A 14,305-nucleotide genomic window follows, 5' to 3' on the forward strand; every position below is an offset into this window, starting at 1 on the left:
CACCAGTGAGGGGTCGAGGCAGAGGCTAAAGTAAAAACAGATCAATAGAAACGAAATGTAATATCAGCGGACGTACGCACGACAAAACAAACGACGTATTTATATGATTGCGTATACATGTATCATTAGTGATACTTTGATAAATACAGGCAGACAGAGGAACCAGTTAAATCCGTAGGGGAGAGTGAATGAGATTAATTCAGGGCGCAGTTGATAAGCAGCAACCAATGGGACACGATACATTATCGCTACGATTAGATATTATATACAAACTTCGACGAAGTTAAGCAAGAGAATCTATTGAGAGAACATCCTGTATGCATATACCTACATACAATAGAGTGATGATAATGATCATTTGCAAAAATCATTTGCAATTTTATTGATAGTATCGATATGTACATGCACAGACGCAATGGTAGACAGCGGACGTAACGTAACATCGCCGTGTCTTAACATCAGCTGCTAAGGACTTGAAACGTCACACATAGCCCAATGCGTTTACAGCTCGAAAGCTTTGCTTGTCGAATGTGCAATAAAGTATGACTAAGCATCAATAATCTTTCAAAGTAAAAAAAAAACTGACTTTACTCATTTAATACAGATTGGATGTGTTACAACTTCAAGTCCTTTTACAAATATCTTTGTTATTGCTACCCCTCCCACCCTTTTACCTGAAAACGCACAGTAATAAAACGTTAATTACTTTCATCACAAACAATTTCATATACACATATGAATGCTGAACAGATAAAAGAAGCCTTACCAGTGCTAGTCGTAATGGCGCATATACGTCGAATTCAATCAAATATCTTGGGCTGGAACAAATCTGGATCGATAATTAGATCTGCAGCTTCCGGGAAAAAACTAGCAAATCCTGGACCAAATTCTCTTTCTGTATCTTCATGAGCAAAAAAAAATAAGTATATCGAAGATTCACCAGAAAATGCCTATACTGCTTTTGTACTTCACAACCGAATCTCTTCAGCGTGACTTTCTTTTTCTTCTATTGTGTTTGTAGTTCTCTGTCTGAGGGGGGGGTTAGCGATGTGTTGCAGTTCAGGCATTTTCCGGTCAATCCCGAGCAAACGCATTACGATAGTAGAATTTGTTCTCAATTTATGTACCCCATATGATCCTCCTTAACTCGTTCTTGTTTTGCAAAGCCATAATACACGTTGTGAAAACAGAACAGTGTAAATGATATAATAAATTTCCAAACACTCAAAGCGCACCTATTAACTGTACCAGGAATAAACCGATAACCACGACACCAGTTCGAAACCTTGAAGTGACGGATAATTTTTGGGAAAGCCGATAGTAGCTTCTGACATGATAAACGCTCTTATCGCGTAAGTCATCGTATGCGGTACTCTGTTAGATTGTATATCCGACGTAAGCGCAACGTTCCCATGTGTTTACCACTTCGTTTAATCATATCTTTATGCCTAGTGCTTTAAACCAATGGAATATAGAAAATATCCACTAGTAACAGATACCTTCGACAATAAGTCTGGCGCTAACTCGATCCTCTGAAAATGAGTTCTTAGCCACACAAGTATAGTTGCCAGCGTCACCGGCCTCTATGTCGCGGATGGTCAGAAATGAGCTTACAGGATTATCATGAATACGGAATTTTCGGCCATCTCGAATGAGCTGACCGTCTCTGGCCCAAAGGAATTCCGTAACATCTCCCGAAAGCACCGTACAGACGAAATTCACCACCCGGCCAACGCGCACCTTTTGAGTTGTTAGCTTTTCTAACTGTACCGTTTCTGTATTAAACATTCGACCATAAGCCATTCACAAACGGAACTGTTTTTGAAGATATTCCAGATGTCTGAATGTATATTCTGTTGCATACAATATAGTGTTTTTACAAACAAAAACTCCCGAAAACACTCACCGGTGCTGATGGAAATACAACTCGTCCATAAAGTGCACGTAACTAAAAATGTAGATGCAAGTGGTGACGCCATCATACCCGAAAACGTTTTATCAAAGGAGCGCGTCAATGAAGGCTCCTTGAGTATATGTGAGTTGGGTTCAAATAGCCTCGCTCCCAGCGCTTGGAAGTTACGGCTAGGGAGATTACAGCGGCAGTTTTGATCAAATCGAATAGGAAGCCTTAAGACAGACATATAGTCAAGACAAATCCCCGTCGCTTAGAGGTTCGAGTTCAAGATGCTTTAAACAAAATAGGCTATCTCAGGAACCGCATTTGGGTAATCTGGTACAGGTAAAAGCTGAACTACATAAATGAATAAATTTGTTATATCTGTTCTACCCTGAGCTGGCTCAATAAGATACGGTAGCTGATGCGTGTATCGAAGAAACGCCGCGGATATTTTCACCTTATTCTAAAAGTGTATCCTTTAGCACCAGTACCATGAATCATGAGATCGAGGTATCAATATAAACATAATATGAACGCCTCGATCTTCTCTTTCATAAAACATATCTGTTCTATCAGTAAATAAGTATGATTATTGAACACGCCAATCCTTCTTTCTGTCGAAGTAAACAATGAGTATTACACCAATGAACTGAAGCTTTATCTTCATTGCCGCTCGCTTTAAGCTGGCTTCCTTTCATAGTACCTTGCACAGTCATAACAATGCTGACCCGGTCTTCTGAGCGAGAATTCTTTACTGCGTAATTATCGGCATCATTATGACTCACGTTTCGCATGTTTAACATGAAAATATCCAAATTAATATTTATCACATGTTTGACAGTGTCGTTATTGATCGATCGGCCTTTATAAGTCCACAAGAACTCTTTGACACCCCCAGCGAAAATAATTCAGTCAAGGAGTGCAGTCTGTCCGGCCTTCACTGTGATGGGTGGAAGTTGTCAATGTGAATTTGCTCTCAGATATTAGAAGGCCGATTTTACCAATTCACATCAATCGTTAACATATTGGAAATTCGTAATATGCTTTATTAAAAGAAGCTCGGTTATTTAGTCTACTTCATTAATGAAAAATGTACTATGAGTCGAAAACGGAGTGTTTCATTATAATCGAAGTCCGTGCAGTATTTGACGTGAACTAAAGTGGTAAAAGCGTTTCATCATCCATAAAACTTAATTTACCTTAGATACGATATAATGCAATTCGATATGAGTAATGGCCCCCCAATTGCTGCCTGAGGCATCGCAAGAAATAAGTGGGAACTGTATACCTTTACTGAAAGCAAAGAGATACATGGCGAACCTTGATCAATCTATTAGCCAATCAATCGTAGACACTGGCGTTCAGCTTTTTACCGTTGGACAATGATGTATCCGATAGCGGCAGTGCAATTATTAGCTGAATAATAGCACCCGGTAACGTATTTCCACATACGACACGTCTGGTATTATAAACGGATTTCAGTTCTCGTTAACGTTTTTGAGCTGTTCCGTTTGTATGGGTTGTTCGTACGATAGTCTTATTCCCATAGGCTCGACGATCGATATCTAGAGTTTGACGCAAATTTGCGGATATTGGTACAACAATACAATTACCATATGTTTTCTACGAATCATTGACGCGTTAAACAATTTTTTGATGGCTCGCTTCAAGCGTAGCTTATCTACAACAGTCACCTACATCGGTTTTCACGCAGTGTACGTCATCGATCCATCGATCAAGCTATCTATGAAATCAAAAATCAATCTGTTCGACTCAATAATTTGTATTAGCTTTGGCCCCAAATGAATATTTGGTTGAATGACTTTGTCAAGGTGTATATAAACTGAATTATTAGAGTGAATAATAACTGTATAAAAGGTACAGTCCGCAGTGAACACAGCCGATGTTGAAACCAAGATCTTTCAGGGTTTGAGCCCTCGAAAGGAAAACCACATGTATTAGACAATGCCTTGTGCCGAATGTGGATTCTTTGCTAGGCACATTTACCTGCCAGCATCGTTATGGTTTACATTTTGAACGTTCAGCACAGAGTAATCAGGATAATGTTTATCATGATCTCGAAACGCCACTCCTTAACAGCTGATCCTCCTTGACTCATGAAACCGACTCCGTCGCATTTCTAGCGATAGCTGTACAGACGAAGTGTACTGTGCGGCCTGCTTTCCGGCCGAGGCTTTCCGGCCGAGGCTTTCCTTAGTGAATAGGTTCTAAAATACGGTTCATATAAATTTTCTGTCAAACTTCGTGCATAGATAGCATTAATAAACGGGGTGCTATTCCAAATTTAGGGAAAATGTTGCGTTCCCTTGTTGAAATTACGCAGGATCTAGGCAGTACCATAAGAATACATCTGTCGTTATGTAGTGAATTATCAGACTTTTTATTAAATGAAAATAGATAACATATAGGAATTATAATTGCAGAACCTAACATTTGCTTTATTATAGTTTACGTCTATTAAAAGCATTGAAAACAGGACGGCGATGCATTAAACTGACGCGTGATACCTTAATTTGGAAATAAAAAATGGACAAGTTTGTGGTTCGTACCTATAGCTGAAACAATTCATCAAACGACTGAAATCCAATAAGGATTGATGATATGCTTAATACCATGTTTGTGTGCAAAACGGACATAAATAAATCAATGAACAAAAAGCACCTCACATGGCGTTCTCTTTCGGCCATCGCCCTTCTTTGTCCTTTGATAACAACTGAGCGTCTCAGGATAAAGCCTCGCTCCCATTCCTCTAGATCATGGGTGTCTAGGATAGAATAGGTATTTTTGGATAAGCCGTGCGTGGTTCACGCGCGGTTTAGCGAACATGTCTTTCCTGTTTTTTTTTTCCAATTTAATAGGGGCAATGCTATTCCTACATAAAACTAATACCGTTTACTGTCGTAATTTACAGTAAAACGTACGCATTTAGGTCTGGTTAATGAAACTTTGTTGAAAAAGGTTGAAAAGAGTTTTGAAAAGGTTCAACTCGGTCTGAACATACGGCTTTAGTTCGATGCTAAATATTAATATGAGTATACCACGCAGTTCTGTGTTGTGTTACATTACATTTTAGAAATCATAATGTAGCCGGCAGAACGGATAAATAGATACCCACCCGTTTTTCTAATCCCGTACTGGATATGTCTAATCTCTAAAAAAAAAACATGTGACTCTCCCGGTTTAAAGTCTTGCGTAACATTGTGTCCGCTCAAACTTGTCAAAACAAATTCATGGTACCTTAAAGCCTTGCCTCATACCATGCGCAAGTATGGAAACGTTAGATTGATGTTTGAAATGTCTATCTAATTGATATAGTAGTACTATTTAATACCAACGAACTTCACATGTTCACTATTTCATATTAGGTTTCTGGGTGCGTTCCTCTGGACAAACCTTCAACTGCCAACTGTGCTGTAACTCTGCCTTCTGAGACTGCACTGTTTGCAATACATGTATAATTGCCACTGTCACTATTGTTCACACCGCTGATTTTCAGTATCGATGATTCAACATCGTTTAGAATTCTAATACGATTTCCATCTTTGAGTAAATGCCCATTCTTTGTCCAGGAGAATTCGGCATCTTTGCCCTGGGTGAGCTCACAGACGAGCGTCGCCATTCGGCCCACGCTAAACCTTTTCGACCCAATTTCCATCAGGCGAATGCTTCCTCTATCGAGTTTATCTGCCCAATATATTGAAATTCATTCGGAATATATGACTTCATCATTTAGAGAAACTGACCATGCTAAAATTATAAGAAACACTGAATTTGTCTAACCGAGAACATGAACTGCATCAAGTATTTCGTTTCTGGAACATGAAAAGCGCTGCTTACCCCAGGTTGCGAGATTGCTGCGCGACCCACAAATTAGAAGAATGATCACTAAAAAATACTGGCGCACTAGATTGTAGTAAAATATAATCATCGTTACAAATGCTTTCACACAGCACATTCAATACATCAGTCTGAACGGGCATCAATGCTTTTTGGTGGTTCGGGATATCAAAGGTGGTTAGAAAAGTCTCATTACCAGACTTTGGTTGGGAGTGCAGCTAGGCTAGGGCGCCAAACCTTGAACATTCGGTAAATGTAGTTTGGCTGTCGCATCCTTCAGAGACGGTAAAGTTTCAAATACGTTACCATTACTTAAGTCACTTAGTATCATTAGTCAGCCAGAATAATGATCTGACAATTAAAGTATTCGACTTATTATAATAAGTTCGCCTGTTTTTTTACCAATATTTTTGAAATTTTATTCCGTGCACACAACTCTAACTGGTTAGCCACAGTGTGAAACGCACAACTAACAATATGCGTTTCTAATAGATCGGTTTGATTAGGACCTTGGAAAGGTTGTTTTTTCAATAACACCTGCGGGTTCAAATATTGAACATTACTGCTGGGCTTGGATAAAACAATGCGAAAAAAAATGTCGACAATTTTTAATTATTGAGGGTTCACTGTGTAATAAATAGGTCATTTGTATCACTTTGTTTATTTGTCCTTAGGTATTCCTGTTTTATAAGACACCATTGACTCTATCCACTGACCAAAATAACTTCAATTTTTACCACAGGAATTTCAATAGGCTCGCATTAAGCAGAATATGCAATAATCTATGCAAAATTTCCGCGGCTTAGAAGCTCTGTGTTTTTGACAATTTATATATAATAAACAACAGTGCAGCTTTAACGCCGCCGATCCCAGCTAACCTTCCACACGCAGTCGAGTTGTTACACGGGCCTCGGAGCGTCTAGTCTTTGCTACGCAAGTATAGTTTCCACTATCATTGTGACCCACATTAGATATTTTCAAAATGGACGATTCTTCCGAGCTTATAACTCTAATTCGATGTCCATCTCTGAGAAGACGGCCTCTTGAAATCCACGAAAATTCAACGTCTTTGCCATCACCCTCAGATATTTCACAGACGAATGTGCCCACTCGTCCAGATTTTAAATCTTTCGATGGAATTTCAAGGAGCTTAATAGCGTCTGAAAGAATCGTATGGAAATTTCAATTTTTTTTAAAGATATTATTGTACTAGTCTCGTGTGCTTTTCGACTACCATTGTAGTTTACAGTCGTGTGTTATAATTGCTACACCTCGACTAAACTGGCACGTAAGAGCATTAGGGTAGTAAAAATTATTTCTCTATCTAGGTCGAGGAGAGTCTACTTACCATTCGCGGCAGAACATCGACAAAAATGATATCCTAGCATAAGTGTTAACGTCAATAAATGTTCATTCTGCATCTTCAGCACTCGCTCACGCCACAAACAAAAGCGGTAAAGCCTAAAACTTTGATTGTGCGAAACGATGCTTCCCAGCAGAGTGCTAACGTTCGTTAGTCAATTTTAGCCTCGTCCCCAGAAGAGGATAACATTGCACCCTGCCTAGCGCGTAAAATTTAAAAACTTGCCATGTTCATTGTTTATCGTAGTAGTTGCTCCTATTAAGGTGAACATGACAAGGCCTTTCCAATGGATTTATTCTTTAATTGTAAGCGTAATTGAGACTATTGCCTTCAGTAGTCTTCAATAAAAAATGTATGTGAGAAGACAAGCTTTTGGCTTACCAAAGTCTGCCATTTATGGGCGGATTTATAGGTCGTTCAAAATTTCCGTAGGGTGTCAAAGAGAGTATCCCGCTTTATTAGGGCTGCCATCACAATAAATATATAAAAACAAACTGTCTCTGACTTATAGCATCAAAAATGTACATCGCTATTTCTGCGTTTCATGTAACTTATTACAGCACGCAAAACTATATATAGAGCATTGTAGCATATGCTTCATCTAGCATATATTTTCCAATAGAAAACCTGTAGCTATGCGAAGTACATCTGCACATGGATAATTTTAATGAATGTAGAAAACTAAACTTCTTTTATCAATTCAGACGATATCTTCAACGTTCTGAAGCACCCGATGTTTTTTTGTATTCAACTAGTGTTAACTATCAGCGCTCCGCATGTCGTTTATAACATATTCATTATTTCATTCAATACTAACGTCAGTAAACATCATTTTAATAGATAAGTTTGTAGCCAGCTTATAACTGGTCCTGAATTTGCTATATAACGTCTCTGCTTTATCTATTTCAATAAGCAGAACAGAAAACATGTGCTTATCGTGTTATAATAAGTAAGACAACTTACGCAGCTTCATTTTACTACATACAAACATCGCATTCACTTTCATGTTCGACCTTTTTTTGTCCAATATGTGATCATGTCCACCAAAAAATAAAAAAATAGAACTGTACATATATGTACATTTTATGCGTTGACAAATACGAATGTGCACCTAATGAATACCTTCAACCCTAAGTGTTGCACTCCTTCGATCCTCTGAAAAACTATTTTTCGCTACACACATATATGAACCAGCGTCCTTTGGATTGACGTTCCGAATTGTCAGGAATGAATTTTCAGGGTGACTGGTTATCCTATATTTTTCATTTTGTCGAATCAGTTGTCCTTCCTTCAACCAAAGAAATTCAATCGCTATCCCATTTACCACAGTGCATGTAAAGCTGGCGCTTTTTCCAGTTCGGACCGTCCTTGACTGAATATTTTCCAACTGAATAGACTCTAAAAATTTCACATAACAGCTCGTATAAGGCAAATGTTTCGTCATGGTACTTTCGGGTTCAATTACTCCATGTACGCACGCATTGTCGTCGACCCAGGCCTCCAATTCTGGCCCAATTATTCTCAATATCGTGTACACAGAACTCACCGTTAGCGTGCGTAAATCTGCTTAAGCTGCAAACTGTCATAAGAACTGTCAAAACCACAGAGTTAAGGTGTACAAACACCCTTATTGCATGTTCCTTTGACATAACTTCCACTGCTTACAACGCTCACATTACGGTGTGACAATGCAGAATAGATAATGACTGAGTAAGAAGAGATTCCAAATGATCTAACCATTGTCGTAGCCTTGCTCCCATATCGTGCCCTCTGCGTATGCGAGACTAGGGCGCTCATATTTTAACATGTAGACGACAAAGTGTGCCATGTATTCCTCATTCTCAAAACGTCTGTGCTGTTTGTGTAAATAGCAAGGTTTGCTAATTCTAAAGAGTGCCGTTGCATATTACGGACATAGATGCTATGGCGTTGTTGATTTTTCCCAATATGCTATGCCATGAGGCCGATACCGTAAATTATGGACTTTTATTCACCACTCGCAATCCATTCCGTTTTGCATGTAGGTGTTTACTGGCTCTCTAGCCGCCGTGCCATCGGGTTATTCCCTCCAGTGAGCATTGATTAAATAGGACTATATAGGTTGAGTAAAGCGAGGTGCATTTGTAAATTCGTAAAAAAACATTTACTTTGCTCTTTTTAGGGTTTTTCCATTGGCGCCAACAAGGACATGATTTTATATTGTTTCTTGTTTAACAACTACAAACAAACAGGTAGATCATAATTTGTGTCTATCTTGGTTCTCTGAATGATATTGTGACATGGTATTTCTGGTGAAAAGATGTTAAGGCAATAGTAGAGTGATATTTTGGATGTTTTTTTTATTATAATTTAAATGGGCTGTTTTTTTTTCGATTGCAATTAAAATAGGCTTATTTATTTCGGTATCAAAAAGCGGACGCATTGCCTGCATAAATATTATTACAGATTTAGTTGTAAAAATGTATTACCTTTCACTGAAAGTATGGCTTTTGTATGATCTTCGGAGAAGCTATTTTTAGCAACACAAACATACGTCCCTGCGTCGCTTTGATCCACATTTTTAATCGTCAAAACAGAATTTTCAGGAGTAATTATTATCCTTGACTTTTCATCCTGCTGCAACAATTGTCCTTCTTTCAACCATAAAAATTCCGTAGCGTCACCACCGGCCACAGAACACATAAAACTGGCACTCTTTCCTTTTCGTACCGTTTTAGACTGGATTTTCTCCAACTGAATTGGATCTTGAAGTTCATCAATCAACAATCCGATATGTTATTCTCTGTTTTGTATGTAAAGAAATGACAAAAAATCTGGTTCAATCTCAAGCATCAGAGCAATCCTTCCGAAAGATATCAATAGCCAGAACTCACCATTGGCATTGGCAAACTTGACTAATACAGAGCAAATTGTCACGAAAATCGTAAAGACCACAAAACCAAAATGTAACGACATCCCGGTTTTTATTTGACTCGGTTGCACCTTTTCTGCTGTAAAAGCACACAGTATAACATTGCGTGTGACGAAGCAAACTGAACATGAAAATGTATTCATAGCTTTCAATGTTGTCGTAGCCTCATTCCCAGAGCGCTTCGTTACCCTACGGGAGGTTCTAGCGCGTACATTCAAACTCCTCTACAGAAGTACAATCTCGCTTAGACCAAACATTTATAATATAGTGCATATAAACCGTAATATGCTGCAATACAAAAAAACCAAGCCAGCCAAACAGAGTGAAAAACATTATAGCCGCATATCGAGAACAGATATAAAAGCCCATCATGACCATATCATAGAAAAATGTTTGCTTTCTCTTTTTTAAAAGCATGAAATATAAAAATGCACTAATAATAATAGTATTCTATACAAATGTCTGTTCCAACCTATATTTTTTCTCTCTATAGCATGCTACAGCATGAGATGCATATTCTATTATTGTATCTTAACGGTCGAAGTATAATAATATATAAATTAAATACAGCACCTTTGCTTACTTGCTGTAAGAAAGCCCACGAATATACACGTACATTTGTACGTTCTAAGCATTATCGCAGCGACTATCTTGTGAGTTTCATATTTACGTAACCAAACAATTCCTCTCGTTGGATTGTGTCTACAATACCTCATATGACAACTGAGAACAATTAGGTTCTACTGAGGCTCGTACAATCAGTTCAGCCTCAAGAAGATATGACGGGTATCTCGACTGAGAATCACAATCTAAAGTGCAGCGATAAACGCATCGACTTACCAAAAGCATGTACGATTCTGTCACATTGCAAAAACAAGTCAGCATTCTTTTATAATTGACACTCATCAATATTTTCTACCTTCAACTCGAAGGATAGCTGTTGTTCGATCTTCTGAAAAGCTATTTTTCGCCACGCATGTATATATCCCAGCATCGTTCTGGTCCACATTACGCACTGTTAACAACGAATTTTCGGGATTGATGTTAATTCTAAATTTTGCGTCTTGCTTTATTAGCTGACCTCCCTTCAACCATAGAAATTCGCTTGCTTCACCATCAGTTACGATACATGTAAAGCTGGCGCTCTTTCCAGTTCGCACTGTTTTAGCTGGAATCTTTTCCACTTGTACTGTCTCTAAAAATGTCACACATTGCCGTTTAGACGAAGCATCTTTTCCGGTGCATATATGCTATTTGTGTATACATGTATCCGTGATCTCCATCGAAGAACAACCAGCGCTTATATTCTACGGACCATCGGCATAAACAGTAATTTCAATCTAAACCGCCTGCAGCTTAGCGTATGGGAACTCACCGGTTGCATGAGTAAAATGGCCCGAACCCAAAATTGTCACGAGAAATGAAAATATTAGTGAACTGACTGTTATAATCCTTCCTGATTTCTTCTCAGCATACATTGTTCTATCTTGAGAGAGCACACATTCTAGCACTACTTCGGGACTAACAAGGACTGAAGACTATTATACGACTCGGGAGTCTTACAGTAACCTCGTCACCAGAGAGTTGGGCCTACGTATACGAGACACTGGCGGTCATATTCAAACTAGGGAATGAAAAATATTGAGCATCAATATTGCACCCCGATACCTTGTCTATTAAAACCTTGCAATCATTGAGGAACTTGTGCTACATACTACTGTACTGAAGAAATATCATAAATGGGCACGGGGCAAAATCGGTCTGCAACAGAGGGGTATCAGTGTTGTAGCACCTGACTCAACTTATTCACGAAAGACACGTTACACAATAGATTTAATATGTGTGTATATCTATAGCCACAATTATTTTCAACCGTGTGTTTGTTGAAGTTGGTCTTCTAAAAATATAGATATATAGCCACATAGATGTATAGCGTGCGTCTCTTTGGTTAACATTTCGAATTGTTAATACTGAATAGTTAGGGTTAACCTTTACCCGAAATTTCACGAATTGCTCCTTTTTCAGTCACGTAATTCGGTTGTACCACCACCTCTCACCACACACATGAAGCCGATACTTCTCCCATCTCGGAACGGTCTTTGACTGAAATGTTTTCAAATTTACCGGCTCAAAAAAGGATCTCACAATAATTTATTTGCATCTTTTACCCGTGTATCTCCATTGATATTACAACAGGCGTTTGCATCTTCTAGCGTATGTATGGTTTCAGCTCTGGTACTTCTATTTTCTAGGGAATTCAGCATAGCGTTATCTTAAAAACTGTCTATTAGCACGTACGAATACAACAGAAATGCAAATGATCACTGTAATGTTTAAAAACAGGGTTTTGTAATTCCTTCAGAACGCGGCACCTCATCACTCTAATAGCACACATATTGATTACATCATAACTAAAACGGGGAAGCGCTTACTTTATCGGAAGATAGCGAACAAAATCAAATTTTCAGGGCTTCAGATCTCTCCATACGAGGTTATCGCAGTATTCCCTGTTGATGTAGTCTTTTGATTATATGTAAATTCTTGCTTTTTACGTTCGTCATTGATAACAACGTAATCTCTAGGGGTTGCAAAAATTTAACTGGTGGAACTTAATGACGTCCTACTTTTTTTTTTTTAACTACAAACTACTTGAGCTTCTATGAGTTATCGTAGCTAAATTTCGAACAACATTCTGATCGTTAAACTCAGTCTAATTCTCATTCATAGTCTCCATACTTGACAAATTACTTAATGGATTCATTAATTCGCCAAGCGTAACTACTACTGAAGTGGGCTAACATCCGCCATCATCACGTACACCCGCGGGCTTTACCCCGCGCCTGTTTTGCTACTGAACACACCACATATGTGTGAAAGTGAAAATCTCATTATATTTATAATAGCCGTAAAGTCAAATATCATGTAGCCTATATTGTGTATAGTATAGTCTCCTATATTGTATTTTACGATCAGTTTTTTTTATACAACCCATGTTGCGGAGCACAATCTTTACTCAAAATGTACAACTGTACATTCGATAATATTTCAGCACAGACATGTTATTGGCAGCCTCGTGGCTGGCGAGCCGTTACTTTGAAACGTTGAAAAAGAAAAAGTCTCTGCCATCGGTTCATCATTAATATAATTAACATTATGGTCTAAAAAATAGACAGGATTTATCCCCTAAAACCATAAGGATTTAATCGATTGGCTTTATCTTGCGCACAGTTTTTCCTGAATGAAAGTCCGTGATCCATTAAATTTGCTAAATTCACTCCCTTTAAACCCCGCAAGCTTAAATTTTTAATAGAGCATAGTCGAAAGATTGTACGTTTGGCGCTTTCTTTTTGTAAAATCGTAACCCAGACATTACTGTTAGAGATATTGTGCTTTAATTATGTTCTTCCCAAAAGCCAACAAGTCGAACACTTTGGGCAGCAACATGATTTTATATAAAACCATCTAATTTGCTCGGTAGAATTGATAAGGCTAAAATCAAGGAAATATTTCATATGAAGATAATTATGCACAAGATAATTACTTGTGCATGCAAATACAGCCTCTAAATCTCACTCATTGACAATGGCTTCCACTTTTAACAGAACCGCTGTTCTTGCTTCGGATGAACTGTTTTTTTGTCAGGCAGCAATAGTTGTCTGCACGGTAAATAGTTCTCGCTCTCTAACTTCGACTAGAAAATAACACACATACGCAAAGTTTTTCCCGCGCCAGCTCGCATACAAACATTGCTACTCGCCCAATATCGACCCTTTTTGATGATACTTGTGCTAATTATAGTATGCTAGTACGCATTAACACATAACAGCCTTCATTATTACATTAAAGTGTTTGTTTTGTTTGGCAAGTTGCTGCTAGAACAGCCTCGTACCAGGCAAGAGTCTCCAGGATCTAAAGCTAGCCCGCCAACATATACCGATCTATTTCGGTAGCCAATGCTTCATGTCGTTATAACTCGTTGTGGATTAAATCTTTAATCTTAATCACAATATGTAATTATTCTTTTATACGTACACGTCAGCGGTAAGTTAAGTCAGATTTGAACGGGGGCAGGCGGTGTTTTCTACATAGATTATTGATAAGCAAACATTACGCAAAGGCCTTTCAAACGCCAGCGCCGTTCTTGTTGATGGAAATGAGTCGAATAGATTTTTTTAATCTTTATTTCGCTCTGTTACCTTTATTATGCTCAGTACTCAGATGTATATTTATTTATTTATGCGGAAGAAGCGCACGAGTTCCAAATACACTTTCCCTA

The 14,305-nt window shown here is 38.3% G+C and overlaps 1 protein-coding gene across 32 annotated transcripts in view; it reads right to left on the reverse strand.

The window, feature by feature from the left end:
* The window catches only part of LOC111246975 (cell adhesion molecule Dscam1-like), a 146,202-nt gene that overhangs the window by 64,101 nt on the left and 67,796 nt on the right, over positions 1–14,305 (reverse strand). The window contains exons 1-2 of one of the 32 annotated variants that reach the window (XM_086982542.1): positions 11,405–11,621; positions 10,949–11,224 (exon numbers count right to left, since the gene is read on the reverse strand). The exons of 26 other annotated variants lie outside the window; for them this stretch is intronic. In XM_086982542.1, the coding sequence (XP_086838668.1) occupies positions 10,949–11,224; positions 11,405–11,507 (379 nt within the window). In that variant the 5' untranslated portion in view covers positions 11,508–11,621. Of the gene's footprint in view, positions 1–1,499; positions 1,776–1,906; positions 3,822–5,311; positions 5,603–5,755; positions 6,520–6,633; positions 6,916–7,103; positions 7,643–8,240; positions 8,517–8,664; positions 8,898–9,586; positions 9,863–9,991; positions 10,145–10,948; positions 11,225–11,404; positions 11,622–14,305 lie in introns of those variants that run through there. 5 more of the 32 variants (XM_086982533.1, XM_022797451.2, XM_022797453.2 and 2 more) reach the window with 5 other exon arrangements.

The sequence above is a fragment of the Varroa destructor genome, unplaced genomic scaffold, assembly GCF_002443255.2.
Source record: "Varroa destructor unplaced genomic scaffold, Vdes_3.0 BEIS01000003.1, whole genome shotgun sequence".
In the NCBI taxonomy this organism is placed as follows: Eukaryota; Metazoa; Arthropoda; class Arachnida; order Mesostigmata; family Varroidae; genus Varroa; species Varroa destructor.